The sequence below is a fragment of the Strongylocentrotus purpuratus genome, unplaced genomic scaffold (assembly GCF_000002235.5).
Source record: "Strongylocentrotus purpuratus isolate Spur 01 unplaced genomic scaffold, Spur_5.0 spur5_scaffold_9, whole genome shotgun sequence".
Classification (NCBI taxonomy): domain Eukaryota; kingdom Metazoa; phylum Echinodermata; class Echinoidea; order Camarodonta; family Strongylocentrotidae; genus Strongylocentrotus; species Strongylocentrotus purpuratus.
In genome coordinates, this window is record NW_022145615.1 from 6,943,468 (window position 1) to 6,970,391 (window position 26,924).

The 26,924-nt window shown below is 37.7% G+C and overlaps 1 protein-coding gene across 1 annotated transcript; it reads right to left on the reverse strand.

Moving 5' to 3' along the window:
- Window positions 1–1,061: 1,061 nt before the first annotated feature.
- On the reverse strand, window positions 1,062–26,473 carry LOC100893225. The gene is made up of 11 exons (XM_030977062.1): window positions 25,981–26,473; window positions 19,164–20,473; window positions 17,671–17,817; window positions 16,260–16,496; window positions 7,643–7,723; window positions 6,687–6,881; window positions 5,704–5,841; window positions 4,699–4,833; window positions 3,666–3,814; window positions 3,096–3,255; window positions 1,062–2,462 (listed from the first exon to the last, which is right to left on the reverse strand). Exons 1-11 carry the CDS (start codon window positions 26,042–26,044, stop codon window positions 1,062–1,064), a joined length of 4,017 nt encoding a protein of 1,338 aa, XP_030832922.1. The 5' UTR covers window positions 26,045–26,473.
- Window positions 26,474–26,924: the final 451 nt, after the last annotated feature.

The following is a 26,924-nucleotide window of genomic DNA, read 5'->3' on the forward strand; positions in this document are numbered from 1 at the left end:
AGCAACTAAAATACCTCTTGAACAGAAATGAGACATGTTCTTATGTATCTATTGGACTGTTTTTCAAAGTATGCTTTTACAAACAAACTTACACGCAGTGGACAAAGCAGACCGGTATTTTCATGGTTTACATGTATGTATTCACCTTGTACAATGTCTGGAGTGTCTGGTATTGTTTATCATAAATGCATGATCAGCTGGCCCTGCAAAGCTAAGGTGCGCACTAACATTACCGCAGAATGTCCTCAACTTTTTTTTGTACATACTTGTAACACTCACTTCCTCCTAGTCCTAGACGCACCTTTCAACAGTCAACACATAATTTCATGTACCAGCATCATGGCATAATAAATGTGCATGAAATGGAAGATGAAAAAAAAAAACTTATATAATATACACACACACAATGAAGTTGTTCATGTTCCTGATTCAAAACATTAGAAGCATATGAGCAGGAACACAAGAAGCACACCTTTATTTCTAATTTCATCATGATCAATCGACAAATGTCCTGCTGTCTTTCAACCTTCAACTCAGTCCCAATAAACTGTGTGGTATTAAACACCAGAAACTGTTGTGTATAATGACAATATAAACAAAATACAATGAATATGTATACATGGTGCAGGTATGAAGATCATGTATGTCTTATAAAATGATGAATAAAGTAATGACTTGAGTTGTTTAAACATGTAGTACTGTTCCAAAACAAGTGCAGAACATGGAATCGATCCAAGGCCACTGGAAAAGGTGAGGCTCAGTGGGTGCTCAAGCTTTTTGAACAAACAGAACTTTGAAAATAGATATATATGCATTGGCTGTAATATGATGATTTCTTTAATATCTCCAATAATTTTAAAACCCAACAGATAATTCGTTTTTTTTTCATGTACATGTAGGTAATACATAGAGTACTGTAAGGATACACAAGGAATAAAGTACAAACTATGAAACAAGACATATTGTCTATTCAGAGTCAGATTGGCATTAACTGTAGTCTGCATGTCATAGAATACAAGTTAATGCCCTTCTCATAGGTCACTATTTCTTGATTGTCCATGCTAGGTAAAACTTTCTTCAGCCGAGTCCATCCAATCATAATCAAAAGGATTCTGTCCATCAGAACTAGCCTGTCCTTCTGTCCGTCCACTTTTGGCTTTGTTTTGTTTACGAGGTACAGGCGCAAGACGTAGCGCGTTAGAGGCTCCTCTCTGACTGGAAGGCAACGGGATCCTCTGAAGACTTCCGCTTTCGTCAAACGGGTTAATGCCCTTGGGATACGTGCCCTGGCGCTCAAAATTCCCTGCGGTGTCGGGGTACGAGACAAAGGCAAAGGCACTGTTGAGCGAAGAGCCACTCTCTGAGGATTGGGCAAAGGCATCCCCAGTTTCACTAGGAGCCTCAAAAGGATTGATCTCCTTGGGGTATTGACTGTCAGGGTTACTTGAGCTGGGTTCACTAGGGAAGGGGTTGGAGTTTTGTCGAGAATGTGAGTGGTTTTCTGAGGGATCATAGAGAGCGGATGGGACAGAGGAAGATGGGGGATACGAGGTGAATGGACTGTCCAACTGGGTTACAGTTTGTGATGATCCAAAAGGGTTCATATCTGTTGGATAGGAAGGCTCACGAGCGTGTTGAACGACAAGAGCATTTGGTTGGCTTGCGCAGAGTTCATGGTGAGATTCCTCAAACTTGAAAGGGTTCGTACTGGCCAAGCTATCGCTGAACCTCCCAGACTCACAGGTGGCACTTCGCTCCCTGTTGCTCTTTGAGAGTTCCTCCACCCGAAGGTCTGTCTTTGGCGATGACAGAGACTGTGGCAAGTTGGACTGGCCTGGATTTCCAAACGGAGGGCTCCACTCCTCGTATGCTTTGGACCCTTCGATACTACTCATGGCCCTACTACCCCTGCAGAAGGCAGATACAGGCCTTGCGCTAACCACACTGGTTTCTCTCTTTAGAGGTCTTTGGCCCACAGTGAAATGTCTACCGCTTCCTTTAGGGACGAGCCTTGCACTATCATTGTGACTTATAGCAAACACATCATTCTGAGTACAAAAGCTTGTCTGATCAAACGGCGAATGATGCGAGGAGGCTGAACTGTTCCTGTCGCCCTTCTCCGATCCACTCAGTCCCGAAACCACGCTCATGTCCAAATTTGTGGAATTCGGACTGTTGATGACGACAAACTCTCCGGTTGAGATGCGACTGGATATGGGGGAGAGTGGGGTTGGCGGACTGATGCCCAGGGAAGGAAACTTGAGGGCAAGACGGCGCTTGACGCTAGAAGACAGGTCACCAAGATAACTGGAGGTTCGACTGCTGTTGGTTCCTTGTGATGATAGGTCCTCGTTACCTGTATCGCTGACACTATCATCCGGGTTATCAAAGACCACACTTTCAGTGTCACTGGTCTCCTTTGTCCCTGAGCTACTCAAGAACTTTGAGAATTCATACAGAGTCTGAAATGAAAAGAGACAGAACATAACGATTCAAACTTGAGAAGGATCTGATGCTGTTTACCTAACTTCTCCCCTCCATCAACCCCTTGTCCACTATTTTTATTCAGAAAATCTAATTTACAACCAAAGTGGAAATGTAATCGCAAGATTTGTTGATGACTGGTACCCCTTTTCAACACAGTCGCCATTCGGCACATAAATATTACAATTGAAGCAAACTGTTGCTCCCAAGCTTGTAACAAAACTGTATCACCTTTATAAGTTCCTTATAAGTTGGTGCTATGGCAGGGATTCAAACCTTGTGCATGAACCTGCAGCTTTGTACTTTAAAGGTAAATGACTTCTCCCCTAGAGTAGACCATGACAAGATATTTTCAAAGAATTATAATTGGCAAGATTATCTACCAAGAAACATAAACCAAGCTTTAAGGTATGGCTTGCAAAATTAACCTTTTCTTATGTAGATCACAATTTCATTTACCCCCCTAAATAACTATTTTTCCAAATTATTTTTTAGTATTACTTTGTACTTTCTATAACACCATACAGATATAATATATATATATATTTCTAATTGTTTTTTAATCATTGTTTGTGAAATAAATATGAAATTAAATGAAATGAACTTATTACCCTGTAGATGAAAGCATACTGGTCAATATTGAGGATGGCTTGACCCCTGTCCTGCCGAATACTGGACACTGTATGAGGGATGTCCACCGTATGAGACTCCTCCAGTCTCTGCATGTTGATATCCGTAGCTATCACCAATCCAGTCCGACCAACACCATCACTGAAAACAAAACAAAATACCCAAATCAATGTTTCATATAATTTACACCATGTATAAGAACTAATAATGATTCTTGTAAGAGGGAGATGGGAAAAGAGAAAGAGAGGGATGAAGAGAGGCAAATGAGATAAAGAAAAGAAAGGAGATGAGGGAGAGAGACAGACAGACAGACAAAAGAAAAATGAGAAGAGAAGGAGAGACAGACATTCACATAGGCAGACCGAGGTATACTTCATTATACTCTAGGGCCCCGCTGTACTTGTCATCAATAAAGTTCCAATAATTGTTGTACACTACGGAAATTGTGGCATTTGATTGGCCGAGAGCAAATTTCTCATAGGAATTTAGTATTTATTATTGAAAATAAGCTTTATGAAACAGGGCCCGAGAGTAGAGATATTGGAACTAACCTGCAATGGACTACGACTGGACCATAGCTTTCCTGATGTGTATTATGGACCTGCAGAAGCATAGACATCAGAGCTTGAGGGCTACTGGGTATCTCACTGTCAAGCCAGTTGCTGAACCAGTAATGGGTCACCGGTCTGCACAGCGATTTCTGTCGGGAGAGAGAGACACAAGGGGGGTGTTTCACAAAGATCCTAAGTTGGAATTAACAACTATATATGGAAAGCCATTAGCATCTTTGAAAATGTTTTGTAAAAGTTATTTTAAAAGGCATAAAAGTTCAAGTTCAAATTAGGATCTTTGTGAAACACCCCCAAGGTCAATAGACCGGTTTACTAACATATTTAAATAAAGGTCGTTCTTGACAACCTGAAAGCTTACCTGAGTCTTACCCAACATAGCAACAAGTAATGTATGCAGACTGGATTCCAAGTATTGTAGTACATTAAGTAATAACAGGTTTAATGGAATATCTTGTCAGTAGGTCCCCAGGAAAGAAACGTCCATAAATTTGAATATGTTAGTAAACTGGTCTATCCAATCCAATTCCAAATAAACTTATTATACTACAGATAATCTTTTTGGGGTAAGAACTGAAATTAATAGTCAAGCCTGCTTCAGCAACCACCTGTAGTAGACGGAGATCACTTGTATTTAAGTCCACATTTTTGTTTTTTCCTTAAAAAAAATGTTATCATTGAAATGTATATGAAAAGATCAATCACCTTACTTCAATACCATTTGCCCCAAAACACATGTTTTGACTCTCTTGCAAGGTAGACATGCCATTTTTGTCCTGTACTTGCATTCATATTCACAGATAGCTACCAGTAGATGTATAATTTAGTTTAACTCTTGAAATAACATTGTAGAATGTGGAAAAGAGGAAAAAAAAGAGCATCAAAGATGAGTTTTAACAGATGGTTGAGAAATGTAGAAAACAAGTTAACAAAAAGTGTAAGGTAGGAATGGTTCTAGATGCTGTTCATAATACTCCCCTTTATTGTTATGCTGTTAGAGGGTCTCTGAACTTACCTCTACGTTTCTAATCAGCAGAGTTGAGGTGAAGTAGTGTTCTCCACTGGCCCCTCCTTTCAGAGTTACGAGAATGTTACCATACAGCTGGGTCCCTGGACCTCCTTCCTTTGTGGGCCAGTACTGGGGGCACACCTGGAGATGGGGTCAAAGAAAATATTACCAGTCTCTGAGAGCAAGTGCTGCCAATTGATCCTTGCATTAAAGTGGTTAGGTATTACAGATAATGAATGATATTAACATCTTAAACCAACACTTCTTATCTTTTTTAACCATATATTTGTTTACAAAATTTTCTGTGAATCACTGACATTTAGAATTAACAGCCTGAATGAATTAAATTACATAATCAAAGTTTTATTATGCCAACGTCTTTGGATTAAGATGGGGGGGGGGGTTCAGATGGTATTCGACATGGAAACTAAAACATAAAAGTATTCATTTTGCTGTCTTGTCAGCAGTAATTGCATGTGATGCAAGGAACTGCATTAGTCTATCCCCCTTTTTCACACAGGGGTAAAGTCTTTAAAGCTGATTAGTTTAAAGAGCTTTAAACTAATCAGCTTTAGATACAACATCATTCACACACAGATAATTTTGGTGTGGTCGTTTGAGATTCACTGCTCTTTAAACGCTCAGTAGGGCCATTGCGCATTTACGAGCAGTGACTCACTTCTCGTAAATGCGCAATTTGGCCCTACTGAGCGTTTAAAGAGCAGTGCCCGGTCTAGTTAAGGACGTATATCTGTTCACACACAAAATGTCTTGCTCTCTAGATACAGGCTTCGTATCTGCAGCCTGCTTTGACAAGCATATGAATCGCGACTTTGTATCTGCTCTTACATCGTATTAACGACGTTGACACAGGAAAAAATTTCTCTAAAGCTAATCAGCTCTAGATACGATGAATTTTACCCCTGTGTGAAAAGGCCGTATAACAACTGCACAAATGTGCAAAAGTATGATCTAAGTTTAATCCTTCAACCATCAAATCTCCCTGGTTACCTTTCCAAGTTCATAGGGTGAGCAAAGGCATACGATAGTCCTGGACTGCTGCTCCCAGACGGTTCTCCAGAAGGCTGTACTAGAGTCTCCGCCACTCACCGTGGCCCCTATGTAGCTACAGTGACTGGAGTCATAGCCCTGTAACATGAGAAAGCAAACAATCAAATAATGTATAGTTAGTTCCCTGTTAAAAATTTCCTGTACATGACTTTGCTAGGATCTGCTGTGAAGTACTGTGAAATTTACAAATAGAAGAAAATTATTTCATCATGATGGTTTCACATCTACAGATTACTTTATGCATTGGTATCCGTCCTGGCAGATTTTATTCCCTTGATGTACAGTGAGTGTTGATAATGGCTGCTGAAGCTATGCCAGGGTAAACATCCTAACCCCTTTGCAAACATATGGGAACATTATATGGGAATATGTATGCACTATACAAAAACAGCTCATTATCATTATTATTCTTTGCCAAAAGTATATTCTTCACAAATCACAGAGATGTACAGTAAACAAAAGAAGGTTGTTTTTTGTAGATAGCAGGGCTTGTCATCACTCTACTTTCTTCCTTCTTATTTCTTCAATCTCCTCTTTCCACCTCCTCCCCCTTCCCCCTTCCCCTCCCCCTTATTCTATGATGTTACATGTACATGCCATATTTAGAATATTAAGCCATTTGAAGAGCCATGCTTTTCAGGAACATTTTTTCTCTGATGTTCTTCCACACTTGCAAAATACAATGATAATGCTCACAAATTATTTGTCACCTCTTCCCAGAACTCAACCTTCTCTTTAAGTGGCGTGTCTTGGACTCAAAGCGCAAACCCTTTGATCCACAGTCTGGAACGTATCCACTAGACAACAACACTGCTGTCCAGGAATTCCCCCCCCCCCATTTGTTTTTTCCATATTTAAAAAAGGGCTACTTGTACCAGTTTACTGGAAAAAGTTTGCAGGGTGTTACCAAATAAAATACTCACCCTGATAAAGCTTGCATCCAAGAAAAGGTCAGCTGGTTTAGATGGGATACTTGGGCTAGTGGGGCTAGTAGGAGGTATCGGAACCCTGGTCCTCTCGGGCGATTGGACGACTGGCGACCGTGGTTTGGATGTCACTGGTACCGCAATCCTCTTCTTGATATCTGATGAGGCAATCAGTTGATGCCCTGGTAGATTCTAATAATCCATGTATTTTAAAAGCAAGAATAATAGAATTAATTAAAAAAGAAACAAAGCATAACAATTAGCGCAATAAGAAATCCCATGCAAATTGCAATAAAAAAACAAGAAGAACATATTTTACTCTATCAATATAATGGATGGAGATGATCAATTATGATTAGACAATAAAATTTAAAGTAGTATAACAATGATGTGTACAATTTACTTGGAACATGTCTTAGCGCAGTTTTTTCTCTATTTCCAAAAAAAAATGTCATTATGTCTAAAATTATTATGTATAATTTAATAGATTAGATAATAAGTTGTACTTATGAAACATAATGCTCAGACTGACAAACTTCTCAAGTGCTGGCTCGATCACAAATGTTGATTGTTAACACTAACTTAGGTTTTAAAAGCAACAAAATGATTTAATCCCATTAACCTAGGGAAAAGGAGTAGAACTGAGATTTCTAGACACAAGACTTCTCCTACTTCATGCCAAAATTACACATGGACTACCAGGTTGTTGGTACTTTTAATTACAAATATTTCATTATTACTTTTATTTATAAACTTTTCTTCTTTTTTTTTCCCTTAATTTTAAAATGAAAAAAGTTTACTTCAAAGTTTTACAAGGCAATGGTAAATTACACATACTGTACATATATAAATATGGAAAAATATATACAGGATGTAGTATTTTAGATTTCATTCTCTTTATATAAGGCAAAGAGACAACAATATAATCAAAGTATCCTATAGCTAATAATTACCTCAAACTCCTCGGCGATGGCCTCTCTGTAGCTATAAAACTTTGCGAGAGCATTGCTGGTTAGGGTGTGGGAAGGCAACGCCTGTAAAAGGAGAAAACCAACAAAAACAAGCACATGTATTAAAGAAGCCATTACCCTTCAATACAATATGATAGTACCTATCAAATAGCAGACATAAAATGATACTACTGATCCACTTTCGTCTCTGTTCTGTGAATTATTAGGGGTGAATATGATAGTCACCACAGAAACATAGACCTATTTATAGAGAAAGATTCTTAAAATGTCCGACATTATAAGACACTTGATCTATATATCACTGTCATTCATTACAATCATAAATACTAGGTCAAATAATTGAAAAGATGTCTTTCTAAAATTCATATGTTCGCTTAGAACCAGGAGACATAATAACATCAATGTTAGAGTTTGTATAACAACTATAGAATAACATTGCTCAAACAGCAAATCTGCATATGGTTATCGAATTATACAAATGTTTTAAGCATGAATATAAACATTTCTGAATATCTAATAAGAAACCTAGCAACATAAACAATTTTGAGAAACAATTTGTTTAATCTAGCTTACCCATACCTTCAAAACTGAGGGTTAGGAAATTATTCCTCTAATTGAAACAAATCTTGGTAATCAAAACAGAATGTTGCATCATAGTTTTTCATTGAAAGTTTCCCACAAAATTAATAAATTGATGGCAATTAAAAAAATATAATTAAACAGCTGCCTGCCCACAATTAAGTCAAAACTGAAACATTGCAACTGACTGACATTATTCAAAGGGGATTAACGTATTGCAAAACTTGGCAATCATGTGCTCTTTCAAAACCAATAATTAAATCCTCAAGCAAGAAATGGTATGAAAAAAATATGATTATACCACATACTCGGTTACAATGTGGTCTATTAAACAATTTTTATATCTGTTTTAGTAAGCATAATACAAATTGTCATTGTTATAATCTGATTTGTAAATATGTGGCCAGAAAATAAACAACTGCAAGCTATACATGTAGGTCAAATAACGAATAATTGTAACATTAAAAAAAGCAAGGGAAGTAATATAATACCACATAATGATGCACATGTAAATGGACCTTCAAATATCATATATTTTCAGAACTCAACTTTATACAGTATTGACAAACTTCAAACAAACGTGTTGAGGTGAAGCACACCACATTTCCTGTTTCAGCAAGGGAAATGGTGTTAAATTTAGGTAAAGATAGCTAGCTACACACTCACAATCTTTGCTTTTTGGTAGTCTCCCTTTCCTCTATCAATAATGTATAATATATTACACATGGAATATACTATCACATTTGTTTGATGGGATTTTGAAAGTAGAAAGCAATTTAAAGTAATTGATTTGAACAGTTGTAGCAAAATGGTTTTGGAGAAATATATTATAAAAGAACTCTGCACTTTGCAATTCATATAATTATGAAAGTGCTCTTCAAATATACATGTATGGGGATTCTCTTGCTTTTTTTTTTATATCTCCAAGGTCCTGCCATTTTCTGCCAAAATGATCCCTAAGATTTTACTGTGATTATTTAGACACTTTAAAATGATTAATGAAAATAAATAATGTTCATTTCATATTTATTCTTGGGAACCTACAGAAAACAAGCCATAATGCTTTCCAGTAGGTTCCTGTTTCATTTCATAAGTTTTTAACTTACTTTGTCAACTACATGTATGTTCTTTATTGTACAAACAATTGATATGAAATGGAATAAATTTGAATCAATCAAGATAGATATGTGTTTGGGCGTTAGCCCCTCTCCCTCTCTTCCTTGCTCAAAACTGCTTATTCAATACAAAAACAAACCCTTGAAACTGTATCAGATAGTACATGGCGTAACTAACCAAATATTGAATGTGTAAATACAAACTTTGGAGGGAATTTTGGAGGGAATGTATTGATATCTAATGGTGTTCCACATGAAGTCAAAGGGCATGTATATAAACTGGGTCTATTAAAATGGGAGTTGGGACCTTGATTGTATTTGCAGATCTTGACTAAAGCTCTAAAAAACCTGTTTACTCAACAGATAATACAGGTGCAATGGATATGGTGTATAAATGGCTTCAAGATTAATCTGCAACTCAGCAGTGATCTATAATTACATCATCACAACATCAAAAATATGAACATATTATGTGCTACCTGTAGTCTAGAAACACAGACTCTAAATAAGCACTTTTCCATAATAAAGTGAGCCCTAAAACTAGCTGTGTTACAAATGATACTAGAGCCTATAGTGTCGATGATAGTCTTGAAGTTGATCAGTTCAGACCCAGTATTATAACTGACAAATAAAAAATATATTAGAAAAATGAATAAACGTATTAGAGAAACATAGACAGAGAGAACCATGAAACAAGAATGATAACTGCTTGTTTATCCTCATATTGCTCCCCCTCCCCAACCCATGACAAAATATTGTTTGATTAAGTCTGGAGAATTTAGACTATACTAACCAAAGTTACTGCTCAAAAGGGTATTAACTTGCATTGTATCACAAATTCTAGTTAACGCCCTTCTCGCTCCAAACATACACATTCTTCTTGAGTGAAACTTGTAGGAAAACAGCCTTGGAGGCAGACTACTAATAATCTATGCAAAACATACAATGAATGATATTTCTGCTCTATTCCATTTGGGTTGCAGTGGTTAATGTTGTAAAGTGCAAACCACTTGTAAATGTCCCAAAGATCAGTTACATGATTAAACATGTACCAACCGACACCTTGATCCAATTGATTTTATAGCTACGCGCCAGTAGCTAATCTTTGTTTACTTTAAAAAGAACACTCAATCATCACAATTATAAGTGTGAAGGTCAACTTTATATGTATACAGCAATGAATATAACACTCATTGAACTCTACTTATGTATCTATTAAATCAGATGTGTTGAAAAGGTCTAGGAACAGGGTGATGTAATGATGCATTTTTATTAGTTTTTATCATTGCTGGTCCAGTTTAAAGGTAATTCTCAGTTCTGGGAATGGAAATGTATACATATACCAAAGTGTTGAAATTGTTTTACCAATAATTCTTGTCCATTATCAAACTGGAAATGATTTCCCAGACGAATAAACATCAATTAACCAAAGAGGGTTACTTGGTACTGTTTCAGGAAGCAAACCTAGCCATTTTAGTCCCAACATATATCTGTTCTACATTCAGATTCAAGTTTCAAGGTTTTATCAGCCACTTCACAGATTAGATCCATGCATGCGCTTCATCTAAGGCCTGTCATCATCGGCTCGAGTTTGCCAAATAACCCGCTATTTTAACAATCCAGATCGCAAATTATCCAGCTAATTTGCATCTTCATCAACCCATAGTTGCAATTAGCGGGATATTTGGTCGAGAAAATATCCCGAGAAATCTTGGTCTTGTTTCCAAAATATCCCGCTATTTGGGAAATAGTGGGCTAATTTGCGCTCGTCCAAGCTAGTTTGTGATGAGCGTATCGGTCTGGTGAAGACCCAATTTCGAGCTTCGGGATAATATCCTGAGTCCGAAAATAGCGGGTTATTTGGCAAACTTGAGCTGATGAGGACAGACCTCTAGATTCATTCCAATCTTGATAGGTGCATTACTAATACTGCCATTGATCCCTCTAAATCCACAGATAAGGGATCAATAAATATACATATACTGCACTTTAGAACAGTTAGTAACGCTTAAATCCCCCTATCTGATTTAGGTCTCACAAATTTCTGACGTGCATACAGTTTAGCATTGCCGTCTAGACAATTTGCAAGCTCGCTGGTGCAGTTTATATACAATGTATTGTATCATTATTATTATAAGGAAGTGTTAAAGGAACTATTACTATTCAACTTATATTATCAACATATTGATAACAAAAAGTGTAGCAAGAATATAGTGTTGGCAGTCCCTGATCGTTTTTGAAATGCAACAAAAATATATGTTGGGCTATTTTCTCCATATTTCTATGGATTTTTTAGAAAAGTTTGATACTTTTATTCTATTTTCTTATGAAAAAAAAATAAACAATAGACAAAAAAGACATATTCTTAGGATAAGGATTTGGAACAAAAGAGATGAAAAATATATTCAGAGTTAATAGCTGTTTTAAAAACTATTTTTCGATTAGTTTTGGACTCTTTTGAATTTGACCAGGGGTAGTATGGAATTCCTTTGAACTTAATTTTCTCTTTATGAGGTCATCTATAGTTTTTAATTTGAATAAAGTGGTAGCAATTCCAATTACTCTTCTTAAAAATCAACATTCATGTTTCCCTCAATATATCAAATTCATCATTTTGTCAATAATAGAGGAATATTTAGTCTCATTCTTCAAAACAGATAATTAAATCATTCAACTACCTTATACGCTCACAATCGTATCCAATGCTGAACACTCCCTTTAAGGTTTCACAAGTCTGTTGAAATTGAGCCATTCAACAAGTCCCAGTCTGTCTGCGCTTTAATTCAAGTACAAGGGCTATCAGCTGTCATCCCATCTGATATAATGTAACAATGCTTGACCTATAACCCCCAGTTTCTGTATACTTTGATGTTGAAGCAATTGACATTATATATCGTCAGCCTGGAACAAGAAGGGCGTATCTCATCTATATTTAGCAACCTTTTGACGCTCAGCGGACGATATGTTGGCAGAAAGAGGTCATATAATCGTCTGGATTATAAATTTCCCTCTTTGCTTTTTAAACGGCTGTTTTTTTTACCTCATGGGTAGTTCCTACAGCCTATAGGTATCGATGTAAATGTAATCTACATAGAACATGTGTATGTACTTGCCAAAAGTGTGGAGGGAACGCAAGGTAGATATGATTTATAAGTGTGTCGGCACATTTGTTTCACTACTCTGAATGTTTAGTATGACATACATAATGATTCAGCATTGTGCAACAACAACACTACATGCACCTTACACAATGAGATTGAAAACCTATGTCAAAATGCCCCTCAATATCTCCTTTCATTTATGATCAAATATTGGAGCTTTTCCAACTTTTTCACAGTAGGCCTAGATGCCATGTATGTACACTGATGTTGCTATATCTTCGAAACGAAACTAAGTTTTATCCACAATAAGGAAAACAAAACAGAGCATTTGAGGGCCGTTTAGCATTTTAAAGCTCACTCAGATCTCTGGAACAAAAGAAAAAAAGTCTCTCCTGAGAATTTTTTTTTTTCTCAACATGTACAGCTCATATTTTGCAGGAATCCATTCATGAGTCACTGTTGCATGTGGGAATACAAGTCTGAATGATGTCCACACAAATTCTGTCACTAAATGTCAAAGTTACCAAAAGCGCAATGTCCGGCTCATATATGACATTGACGTCATTGAGGTCAACTTATAACCATGTACACGACAGGATACATTTACACATAAACATGTCATGAGCATGCAAGGATGTTCTAGATCAGGCCTTCTCAACTGGCGGCGCGCGCGCCACTTGTGGCGCTTGCGGTTAGTCGGAGTGGCGCGCGACTGTTGCAACAACAAAACAAAAAACAGAAAAAAAGAGAATGCCTGTTTTATTAACAAACAGATAGAAAGGGGGAATTTATCGTTTTTTACCATTTTATACGAATCTAAAAGGTCTGAACAACAATTAGCTTACGATGAGATATTTCAACATTGCCAATATCTGTAAACCTCTCGTTTTTGTTTGTTTAATTTCACTTTATTTTGACATTTCCCGTGTTTATTGCACACAAAAAACTACATATAAATATACCTCCAGTGTACTAAGGAATTTTACTAATTTTTTCACATCAATATGAAATTATGATTGATTATATTGTGGAATGAAATGGTGCTAAAAATGCCCCATTTGGGCCTTTAGAAAGCCCTAAATCTACCAGCTTCAGGTGGCTCAGCCCCCTGCTACCCCTGTTAGGGCTTCGCCCCTGGACCCCACCCATTTTCGGCCCGGTCACTACGCTCCCTCGCAGCACAGTCGACCTTACAGGGTGGCACTTCAACTACAAATTCTTTTCGTTTTGGCACTTCTAATAAACTAGTTGAGAAGGCCTGTTCTAGATATTCCCTATTTCCAAGCATTAAATGTATCAAGTATCATCTGTTTTCATTTTTTTGTTATTATTTTGGATTTTTTTTAAATTCAATATATAGCTCGAATAACACCCTTCAGGCTCTGACAAAATAATAGTTTTTTTTAAATATCTTGTGTTTCTGTGAATTCAGCTTCAATAAACATTACGAACGAACACAAACTAATTCTTATTGTTTCTACCTTCTCAGAAGGCAAACCACTTCAAACTCTCCAAACACTTTCCTTCTTTGAGACAAACAAGAGTTTGATTTCAATGCTCATAAATGATTAGACATAACAATGTTTGCATGTCTCACAGAATTAGCTTCAAAAAGTGAACTGATATTTTACTGACAAGCCAAGGAATTATCAATAAAATTGTTTACACTTTTCCATTTAGTCCAACAAAATGTGTATACCTGAGCAACAATTAAACTTGCCTAATTCATAGGACAAGTTTAACTTCAATTTACTTGCCCCTCTGCTCGAATTGGTTGCCCCAAAGGGCCAAAGCTAATACATGAGGATCAGAAGTTTTGTAGCGATCCTCTGCTAGTTGTAACATTAATCCTGTTTTGGTCAAATTCCAAGTTTCATCATTCAGATACTCGCAGTTTCCCTACTCACATTGTGCTATGGATTCCTGGCATCAAAAACATTTCATTTTCATCAACCAAGTAAAGACTCTGTCAACATGAATCAACATTTGGCTTTGCTGCTAGCCCCATTAGACGGGAGAGGCATTCACAGATTTATCGGCCATGGAGTACTTGAATGCCACTAGTTAAGTCACTACCATGGCTTAATTAACTAATTATGCAAGGGTTGCCTGATGTGTACCTTGATTTCAGACAGAGTCATTGTATCGGAACACATGTCAAGTCAATGTCGAAAAGCATTAGGGCTGAATGAGTTTCTATGATGTAAAACAAACCATCAAAAATTGATTATTTTTTATGACCAAAAATCAAAATCAATGCTTATACTTAGTATCGGCATTGCTTTATACATATAGATTGTTTTGTTGTTGTTTTTGTATTTTTTTATAGGAAGCTCCTTTCAGATTTGTAGTACAAACAAGATTTCATCACTGAAATTTGTTCATGTATTTTATTGATGTTGTATACCGGTAACCAGAGCTTTTTCAGAGTTTTCAGAGTTTTCACAGCTTAATCTCTCAAGGCTCCTGTGTACTTTTTGGCATTGATGCATGAATGGCAAGCCAACATTAATGCTTATCGGTGATAAACTGTTTTTTGTGTGCGATGTACTTAATTTTTTGAGCGACATACCAAGTTTTTCACTGATCAACTTAGATTTTCAAAGCAGTAAACAAAATATATTAAGAAACTCTGCTTATGGAGTGAAAAACTAAAAACCATGTTTATCGATGGTATCATTCGATAAACAGAGTTTCTCTTTAAAAACTAAAGTTTATCGGAAATAAACTTAGGTTATTGCTCAAAAAACTAATTTCATTTGCGATAAACTAAGTTTATTGCTTTATTAAAGATAAAGACCAGTTACATGTATGGTCATGCGATTGCATTGTGAAAGAGACGTGAAATCGATCAGAAAAGGTTGATCATCTAGCATAGATGTACTGCAAGGTTCTGGAATCATCAAAATGATAAGAAATTTGGCCAAGTCTTCATAAAGTTACAAGCACTGTACACAGAAAGATGTATATGGGACTACGCACACGTGTGCGACACATGCGTTTTTATCTCTCACACTGTGAGAGATAAACTAATTTACCAAATATATCAATTAGTAGGCAGTTTCCCGGCAAAACTGTTATCATGTATTATTCAAAACATATTCTTTCACACGATTGCAAGAGCTTCCATTTCATTCTTTTGAAATTGGGGCGTTTCCAATACTGGTCTTTACCTTTAAGCAATTGGATTGCTGTATGCATGACCTTGATCCATGATATTATTTGCAGACAGCTGTGGGGGCATTAACCTCTACATAAAAGTGGTTTGTTGGTTATTAATGCCCTTCTGGCCCTCAACAGATGATATCGTCTGTTCAAATTGTGTAAAATTATATGGGTCAATGCGCTAATTCTGGCTTGCAACAGACGATGTAACATCTGTTTTGAACAGAAGGATGGTAATGCATACTTTCACAAAAAGTTCACCCTTTAGTTGCCTTCCTTGCATCTCTGCATGGTCACTTGTTTACCACATGTGTAATTTTGCACACACATTTATACCAGTAGGCAATAATATTGATGGAAGGACTGCTTTGTGCAATATAAGGCTTTCCAAATGCATGAAAATAACACTCTTTTATTTGTTTTGCATTGAACTCTATGCACATTTTTTTTTTTTTTTGGGGGGGGGGCTTTTTTATGACTCTTTTTATGCTCTTTTTAGCAATTCAGGGGCTACTTCGCCCCAAGCTCCTGTGTATTTTTTTCACTGGTTGGATTGCCTTTTAAATAATCTTGAAGCCTTTAGAATATCTATTCCATGATCAATACAATGTGGCATATATGAAGGCATATAAAAATTACCTCTACTGCATCCACCTCCACTGTCATATCCTCATCGTCCAACACCAAGCCCTTGTTGATGGAAGCCAGGATGTACTCCCTGTAGCTGGGGGCAGGGTGGCCACCCCCTCCCGTGGCCCTCCCCAGGGGCGACACCCCCGCCATCTGATGCGACTCACTGAGGGCATCCTGGAGCTGCTTGCCATCGAAGTAGTAGCGGTCCGTGATGCCAGCATGGGACTTGCGCACCCTATACACCTAAGGATTACAAATGGAATTGATTCAAATCACTTCAAATCATTTCAAATCAATTCATTGGAATAATTCCAATATTTTGGATTATCATCAGATACAAGAAAAAATCATCAGAATCAAGAGAGGTTTCAAATTAATGATAAACAAGAATATATAATCACAATGAGGATTTTGTAATTAATTAGATTGTATACTCTTTATACCACAAAAACTTTAAAAAGAACCAGAAAGAATGAGATAATAATAATCATAATAATCATATTTTGAAATACAACTGTATACTTTTTTAGAGTTAGTGAACAAATTTTATGTTTTAAAAGTTTCTAGAACATCAGTAACTTAGAACAGTTAGCATTACACCATAATGATTGTGCATACATGTACATGTATGTTAGCATACCTTTTAACTCAATACCAAAATACAATTACAGATAGAGGAGTGATGCAACATAAGTATGTTAGTGTTTATGTAGGGCATGACACTGCAATGTTATGGTAGAAGGCACAAAGAGAGAAAGCAAAAAATAACATTATCCGTCAGAGTTTTTTTATCAGACAGTTTCACCTGGCAAGCAGACGGCATTGAAAATAGTAACCATGACAAGAGGTGTTTGATCTGTTAATAGTTTTCTATCCATGTCCTAAATCTACCAGGCAGGCCTTGAAAGACTGGAAACTGGTGCCAGGTTCAACCCACACCCGATTAACATACAGTACGTTGTAGATTTGTATTCAGAATACTTTAACCTTTTTTCTTCCAAACCCCCTAAAAAATCTGATCTGTTACTTTTTCTTCTGATTCCTCCTTTCCCTTTTTTTCCATTAAGTGTTTATCAAAGATTACTTCACCTTATTGTATACTACAAATAATTGATTCTCATTTAATTAATCTTATTCTTAATTAAAATCATAATATTTCTAATAAGATCCATTTCACACAATGTTCTCTCTCTCTCCCTCTCTCTCTCTCTCTCTTGTTCTCTTATTCTCTCCCTCTCACTTTCTATCTCTCTGTACCCTTCTCTCTTTCTTACACACACACACTCTCTCTCTCTCTCTCTCTCTCTCTCTCTCTCTCTCTCTCTCACTCACTGTCTATCTCTCTCTCTCTCGCTCTCTCTTTCTCTATCTCCTCAGTGCATTCAGAACCAAACACGTTCATCATGCTTCTCATTACCTTCATTCCAATGAGAGAAAGGATGACCCCAAAGACCAGAGCACACACTGTCAGAGTTGCGCCAATCACCGCACCCTGGCTGCTCCCATCATTGGGAGGTGCAGGAGTGGCTGCCTTGTTGATAACAAGCACATGGGCAGAGATAATCTAAGAGAGAGAAGAAGAACAAAAAGTGAATGAAAATTTCTTCATAATTACTAAAGCTACTGCAGTGAGAAAAAATCACTATGGTAAACTCCCACAGAGCTGCAGAAACAATTAAATCCACAAGAAATATTGCCTGAACCAAAATATTGTTTCAAAAGAATCTTTTCTGTGGCGACCAAATTTCTGATACTGTAGAGTGTGAGGAAATTTCCTTTCCTTCGTTTTTTCTTCATTAAACCACAGTAATACAATTGTTTACATTATACATACATGTCAATATATATATATGCCAGTCAGCTAAAGTATTTGTATCCTTTCATGGTTTGTGAAAGTTGTACCAAACAGGACAGATGAGAAGATAAACCTGTTCACTAGAAAAAAACAAATCAAATCAACGTCAATCAACTGAGAGGAAATGATTCCTCTTGGTTTCCTACTTCCTTGTGAAAATAGTTGTCTTCATGATTTAAACAAATTATAAAAACAGAAATGTTTTAAAAAAATAAGGAGTTCCATTCCATTCATAATGCAGTTAGATTACGGTTCCAGCCATTTCTATCATTATTTTGTGAAATTCTCTTTGCTCATTGAACATTTCAGATTTAACGCGAATTCTCTAAGAATGCGGAAGCCGTTATCAACCAGGAAGTCTTCCAGATAATTGAAATATACATGCGCATAATGAAATGAACTAATCCATAACCTTCAGTTCCATCTCTTCTCATTTCAGATCTGTTTCATGATAGCTACATGTAGTCATCAATCAGTCAATCACAGCTACAAAATTACAAATAATCAATCAGGCAATCACAAATACTAAACTACTTGACAATGAATTAGTTAATCCATGAAAGATAAAAGCAACTTCTGTCTCCTGCAATCCTCGCTCAAAACTTCTGTCTGTTGCTTCGATATAAGCAAAGACTACGGTAATTACAAATAGCCCTGTTCATCCCATACCCGAAATAAAATCCTGTACTAATATGTCATAATACTGATTGTCATGAATTCAGAATTAGTTACCATTCAACTGAATTCAATTAATTTCATTGTTTTTGCCTGTAAATACAGTTATTTTTTTCTTGATATGTGCGTTACATAAATATAGAGACACGGTCACATGGAGAAGGAATTATGGTAATTAATTTGGCCATATATTTTACTGATACATGCATGATTGATTTAGTAATGTTTGAAATGGAGAAACATATTACTATAGCTGATCCCAATTTATGGAACATAGGGTATGCGATATTAACATAAATTTGGGTACATAAAGGAGATGATTTTAAAAGAGACAATTATACTTATGTGTAAAGTTGAATCATGGTTTAGCATGCACTTACTTGATAAGAAATGTCTTCTTGTAGCATTGAATGATCAAGAACGAGCTCAGCTCCGACCTTTTGGGTGACGTTCTCATAATAGGAGCCATTTACAGTGACAAAAAAGTCAACGGGAGTCACTTCTACAAGCAAGGTCTTCTTGAATCTGTTCACTGTGGCTTCCCGACAGTGGTCCCTGACATTCAGGTAGGGTACTTCCACTCTGTCGTAAGGGGACTGACCCAGAACTTGGCGGGCAAAGTCAGCAAGGGATTCCTGGACGTTGGCGCTACCTTTGCAGAACCTTGGCCAGGTGGTACTGAGGCGGAGCTGAAGGTATGTGGGAAGCTTGTAGGACGCGTTGGCGACAGGAGGGGCCAGGGTGGTGATGGGATACAGAGTAGGAGTTCTGACTGGGTGCTCTTTAGATGGAGTGTTTCCTGGCTCTGTGGATTGTCCAGTAGATACCTGACTTGCAGTAGTCACCAAGGTTGTTGTTTGGGTAGTAGTTGGGAAGGGCCAGTGCCAAGGTATCGTTGTTGGAGTGGTTGGCATTGCCATTGTTGTTGTTGTTGAAACAGTTCCAGATGTTCTATTTTTGTTAGGTAGAGCTTGGGTGGTGGTAGCCTTAGGCTGAGTCACTACTGTAGTAGGCCGAGTAGTTTGAGGAGACACTTGGCTTGTGGTCCAGGGAAAGCTTGTAGTTTTTCGAGGGTAGGGGGTTGTCTGCCGGTGAGTTGTCCTGAGTCTTGTCGTAAGGATCGTTGCTCTCGCTGTAGGTGTCCTAGTTCCTGTGGCCGCTTTTGTCGTAGAGTCCCACCACGTCCACAACGGGGGTGTGGAATACAGATCAACAGGACCGGTATTGTTCTCGTTGGTTGTCCCCTGTTGAATAGGAGCTGTTGGTGCCACTGTACTCTTGTCTGTAGATGCAGGAATTCCAGAGAGGGGTGTATCTGCCGAGGGTGTTCCTGACGCGGTGCTTCTTGATGTCTTAGACACTGTTCCTGTCGCGTTGGGAACTGTCAAAGAGGGAGTCAACCTCCTGGTCACCGAAGTAGCTGTCATCGAGCTCGCTGTCATCGTTGAGTTGGGTTTCGTCGTGGCTACCGTGGCATTGGCTTCCATCGTGTTGGCTACTGTGGTGGAGTTGGTCGGCGACGGCGAAGGTGTCGGACTTGGAGTCTCGACTGGTGCCGACCTGGGAGTGGATGCATCTCTGATAGGAGGAGGGGTAACCAATGGTTGTCCAGGTTCCACCATGGGGCCTTGAGTGTCCGCTGGGTCATAGCCATCCACATGGTTAGGAGGTTCCAAAGCCACGGCCAGTCCTGAAGAAGAAAAGAATTGGAGAGTCATAATTACTCTACTTTAAGTTTAAATACAGTCAAAGCTGCCTACAACAACCAGTACAAAAAGGCCATCGGTCTTATGGAGACCACATATTTTGTTTCCCTTCAAAATTATTTCCGGTTAAAATATGTGCTTAGGCAACCTGTCTATAAAGGCCACCTGCCAATAAACACCACTTTTCTTGCTTCCTACATGTATGAGTGGGACTGGGAGTAATATTTCTGTACAGGTCATGTATTTCATCAATTCATGTGAATTTATTGTATGGAGCAAAATCCTTGCTCAATACTTAATACTACATATAATCATCAAACAAAATCAAGCAACAATATCTGACATTAATTACATGTACCCCCTGCCTAAACTGGCACTGTTTCAATATCTGAAGAAAAGTTAAAGTTAAAGTGCAATAACCCTATTCAAAATGTTCTACAAAATGATACCCTGCCTCTACAGAGTAACTAAATGTAAGATAGTAAGAGTAGTAAAGTCGTACCTCACTAGGGAAATCCCGGCTTTTATTATTAAGTCTTGTTCAGATATGATACAGTAAACCGCCGAAGAAAAAAAAAAGACGTCTCAGGTTATTTTTTAATGGGGAAATGAATGGCAACTCCGGTTAACACAGGTCCAGCACATATTAACCGAGGTCTGTATTATAAGATTCAGAAATTTGAAGCTTATCACACTTTTAATTATGTCATGACAAAAAAAAACTAACTTGGTGTTACTGCATCATATCTGAACGGGGCTTTATCTGTTCCTGATGATGATTTTAAACTATTGATCAAAAATTCGAACTTGAAATATCTCTAATGTGGATTCAGTTTCTTTCGGATACAGTCAAGTAGATTCCAAGTGACAAATGTCAAAAAAATAAAAAGTATAATGATGAGTAAAGCACAGTACTTGCCCCCATCCCCAACCGACAGTGTTTCCCTGACACGACCGAATACAAGGTATGACCCGCTATTCTGCTTTGTTTTGTGTGCTGAGCCCTTTACAAGTCCCCTCCCCTGGGGAAAAAAGTCAATGTCACAAAAATAATGGAATTTACAGGGTTTTCTTGATTAAGAAGTTGAACAGTCTAGGCAGAGGGATCTGATCTTGAGGGACGGGGACAGGAGCTGGTGAGTCAGACATAAAGACAAATGTTTTACTTTCTAGAAAAAAATTGCATTACTCTATTCTTTTGTGTGTGGAGTGGATTACTTTATATGCTTCTTCTAAATTGTAAACTTCTAAATTGTAAAACAAATATTAATGAAAATATCAGGATACATCTTCTAGAACCCTGAGATCTAGTGATAATCTAATCTTATAATTTAAAAGTAATTCAGAATATGTCAGAGGTTTGTTTGGAACAATGAACTATTAACAGTAAAAAATATCAAGACAGATGTATAATTTACAAGCCACTTTGGGCAATTAAATCAGTGAAATTTCTTTTTGATGAATTATATTATTTGTTTTCATGGAAATATCTTTTATTTAAATTGAATTATTTAATAGTTTTCATTAAAAGTGCCAATTAAAATTGTCAATTTTGATCAGAACACAGATTATGCAGATATACGACTTTGGAATTCTTGGCACTATATACAATGTGGCCTGCCTTGGGAAGATCAAATCCAATATATCCGAATTTCATTTTAATGGCTGATATACACTTTTAATCATATTCTCTAGAGTAGGCCTATATTCCTTTGGGTTCTGTAAGAATTTCATTTATGGTGTGCCAAGAATTCAGGATTACATTTGGCAACTATGTAGTCCTCGTCTGCCCTGACTAGCAGTATGCATGCTGCTTCAGCGTCCTATTAAATTACAGTATTAGAGATCAGAAAAACAGTGAATCATCGACGACGCAGGCATCCTCACTCCCACTTCTAAAATATCAAAGAAGACAATCTCGTCTTGACTCGATGAGCCACACTTTCTCGAGATAATATCTGACTCGTGAAGTTTGAATTACAATCTTCTCAGTTAAAGCCAGAAGGATGTTAACTCTGTGTTACAGTATACAGTGTGTGAGTCGCTGCCCTATTGGCTCTCAACATTGAGAGCACACAGAGACATAAAGTTACTCATGACTGCATGGGTGTCCATGTAACTGTCAGATCATTTTCATGACGCGAAAAAAAAGGAATGTCTCGGTCCTTCTTTACAAATAGGCTGACTAAAGCTGGTTAACTCCCTCTTTCCTCTCTAGATTCATCCTCCAATCTCTAATCCCCCCCCCCCAACCCCATCCTCTCTCTCTCTCCCTCCTCCTCTCTCTCTCTCTCTCCCAGTTCCCTCTCCCTCCCTCTCTGCCCCTCTCTGACCCGCTCTACCTCTCCCTCTCACTCCCCAACACATATATACTATCCCTATGGGGTGGCTTTTGACAATTACCACATAAAACAATACATTAAAGGGAAAGTCCACCCTGATATTTATTTGGTTTCAATGAAAAAATTAAAATAAGAAAAATAGATTAGGGACAGTCTGAGCAAAATCAGATTAGAAATGAGAAAGCTATAAATTGTTCAAGTTGTATTTGACATAATTGTGAATTACTAATATAATTTACATTTCTATACAAGTCTATAAGCTTGCAAACTGAGGCTTGAAAAATTCGGACAGACTTGGCCATCTGAAGTCATTGTGACAATATCAACGACTCAACACTCTAATTTTCATGTAATAAGACTCTCAATAGCAAGAGGTCACTTTTAGAATTCTACCCAAAAAAAAATCAAGATTGTGTAGTGTGTACTTTCTCCAAACGGAATGATTATTCAAACATGGAGGTCATTCTGAAGTTTCGAGTCATTTGGGTGTCACTTAATTGGGCACTTGGACTTTCAGTCAGAGATTGAGTGCTTCAATATCAAAACAGAGACTGTGGATACAGACTATTAAATATAAGGAGTGAGAGAAGAGTGCCATAGCGTGCACACAAAATTATCTGAAACGCAGCTGAAATTGGATCTACCCTTGGTGTGGATTTAGCTGAAAAATCACATTCTTAAAGTATTTCCTACATAAATTATTTCTGTTTCAAACTCTCTTATTTTGACTGAATATGTTAATAAGTGATAAAACACAACACTTCCTTTCGATCTGCTAGTTTCCTCATAAATATGTGGATGTCTTAAAGACTATTTTTCATGGAGTTGAATCATGATTTCTCTGAAGTTCTTTTTATCAAGATGTTGTGGTAATTATTGATTTAGAAATGATATTAGAATCAATATCAAGTTCATGGCAGTCTGTCTTCCAGACCAATACAATAACAATGAACTGTCATTTACCGTATTGCATTATTTATTTAACCTATATATTTTAATTTTTATTTTAGCCCTATACTTCATCCAGGGATGCCAGTTAGAAATGATCAGAAGGCCTGAAAATGACCTAGAATGAGCCATTTTGTACACAAAAAAGCCTTAACTATGGTCTGAAAATAACTCGCCAGGGCCTGAATTCAGGCTATTGCCTGAAAATTGGCATCCCTGTGTAACATCATAGGAGAGTGTACATCTGAACTTAAAAAAGGAGCACATCGTAGTTTTCTGTAATCAAACTTTAATCAATCATGTATCAAATTGCAGGCTCAATACTATCACACAAGAGTCAGACTTGACAATATTAGTTTACATTCATCATACACGAGGAGAGACATAATTATAAAGATATCGTAAATTCACAAATACATTAGAGAAATATGCCCAGGATCAACTTTCATGGACAACTTTGGGGTACTCTACATTTACTCTTTTATTTTACACACAAACAAGGTATTTGACCAGAACATGCCTCAATATGCCATGTCTAATTTACTTAGCAATTGTATTTGCAGATATATTGGTCAAGGATACCCACAAAACACACTTTTACTATACTAAGTGGAATAAATGGTTTTAAAAAACAACAACTGCACTTCACTTCCTCTAACCTGGCACTTCCCTCAATCACTTGTGGAGTTCTTTTTTTCACATGGCCTCTTTCTCATGTTATTTACTGGCAACCTAATCCAGCCTGTGCACCCCCCCCCCCCCCCCCCAAAAAAAAAGTCTCAGAAGTTGTAATGTTGGTATGATAAACTTTTGGCAATGGAACTTCAAAATTATCATTTCACAAAAGGTACATGAGAGATAGTGAGATGGTGGGAGATGGTGGGGGAGGGGGGCAGAGAAATAGGGGGAAGGAGGGGGGAAGGAGGGAAGGGAAGGGAAAGAGAAGAGGGGTGGAGAGAAGAGGGAGAGGGATCAAGAAAGAGGGAGAGACATTGAAAGGGAAGGAGAGGGTGAAGAGATGGAAAAAGAGGTAGGCAGAAAAGAAGAGGGGAGAGAGCTAGGGGAGAGATAGAGAAAAGAAGAGAGAGAGAGAGAGAGAGAGAGAGAGAGAAAGAAAGAAGGGGGGGGAGGGAGAGATGAAGAGGGAGGGAGAGAGAGATGAAGAGATGGACATTCACATTGGATTGTAGACCTTGAGTAGACCTTTCCTAGACAAGCCCCATTCACACCGGAAAATAAGAGTTACATTTATTTGAATTATCTTGACTGAGTGTGAATGAGTATGGAGGGTCCTTGTACTACAATGTTATAAACTATGTGTAACTTTTTTTTTGTTCAGAACATAGCACATTTCTGGGTTAAAAACAATAAAATAAATCTGATTTTCATTTTGAAAACCGAAAAATGCAAAAGTGGACCCACTTCCGTTGAAAGAGTAAACCAGAATTCCATTAACCCAAAAATCTTATTACAAGTAATTAACCTATAGGCATACTGGAAGTCGGTTTAGTCCGATTTCCTTCTTGGATAGGGCTGCCTGTAACTAGTGTAAGGTACACTGAAAAACAGTTTTGGGTTTCTTAGTTTTTAACCCAAAACATAGTTGATTAACCATAAATCATGAGCTAAAGGGAAATTAGACAGGAACTTCCCTTTCCAACAGGATCCAAAGTTGAATGAACACTTGTAGTGTATTTACCCCCCCCCCCCCCAAAAAAAAAAAAACACTCTCTCTCTCTCTCTCTCTCTCCCACTTAAGCACATACATTCTTTACATCCCTTTTGTTACTTACTTTCTTTTTCATCTCATTTCAATACCCCCCCTCTCTTCCTCTCTCTCTCTCTCTCTCTCTCTCTCTCTCTCTAAATGATCATGCTCTGTTGTGATTGATATTCAATTATGAACTTAAATTTCTAAACTATAGTATAGCATCTCAAATTAAAAGACAAAAATATTAGGCCTATACTGTATCACACCATGTAGATCTCTTAACCTTTTCATTTTTTGGACTGCAAATGGGACATAGTACCTTTAAAATGATATCAGTTGATGATCCACTTCAAAAGGCAACTTGATACAATAGTATTATGTTGAACCAAAACAGAGTATATAATAATGGCAATATGAAATTAAAAATATATTTAAATTTGAACTATTATGACTGCTCGAAAAATTCGAACATTTTAAAAGCTAGACTTACTTGGCACACTCACAACCAAAACAACAAGGCTGAATAAACAACTCCATATAAATCGAGAATCCATTTTAGTCCGGCATGCGGATATCAGAAAGCGGGAAGAGATTCCATGAATTTAGTTCGACTGCCAGCAAAACTGGGTACCACTTGCGCGACTCATCACCAACAAAATTGTGCCGCAATCCGGAATCTGTGTACTGGTACCGCGCGTAGCAGCTGTCCGTTGGTCGGTGACCGAGATCGCTCTTCCCCGAAAGTCAAGGGTCAGGGGGCGTGTATGTTCGAGGTTGAACTCGTATCACAACTGGTTTGATTGTCGTAAATAAAAACGTTTGCAAGTCCTCCAAATGTTGAGCCTTGAGTGCATGAAATCAAACAGTATGGCGAGATTTATGCCACTGTAATTTCAAACGGAGCTGAACCATCTATGTTTAGGTTACGAAAGTGTGTCGAATCCACAGGTTGCCAAAAAGTTGAACTGCAGGCGTGCTACGAACGCGCGCAGTATCCGTAATAACTTGTATGCATGCCGCGTGCTGGGACGAGTTTTGTTTACAAACTTTGATGTTGACATTGATGCGATCCGAGCCCATCTCATACGTCATCCATAATCAGTTACTAAGAAAATTCTGGCCTGCATGACTTCTAAGAATAAATTACCTCTCTATCGCAACGAAAATTTGTCTCGGAACTATTGAAGAGGCTATTATATAGAATGGGCCGGAGGGGGAGGGGGGAGGGGGGAGGGGGCACGGAGCGGGGCTCTAGGGACATGCACAGGCGATCTTCTTTTTTTCTTAGCCCCCCCCCCCCCCCTCCATTGCGACGATAAAATGATCGCTTGGTGACTATCAATGTATATGATGATTGATCGGGGCGCATTGCCCCCCCCCCCCCCCCCCCCCATCACTCGCCTGTGTCAAGATGGAGATTTGAGTGTGTGGTAT

What these genes read in the sequence shown, in the direction of transcription:
- LOC100893225 (XM_030977062.1), bottom strand. Translation starts at nt 26,044, where the DNA reads ATGGATTCTCGATTTATATGGAGTTGTTTATTCAGCCTTGTTGTTTTG. An exon ending in TTTCTCTCATTGGAATGAAG is followed by an intron (nt 16,497 to 17,670) that starts GTAATGAGAAGC and finishes TGTAATCCTTAG; the next exon opens with GTGTATAGGGTGCGCAAGTC. An exon ending in TGGATGCAAGCTTTATCAGG is followed by an intron (nt 5,842 to 6,686) that starts GTGAGTATTTTA and finishes CTCATGTTACAG; the next exon opens with GGCTATGACTCCAGTCACTG.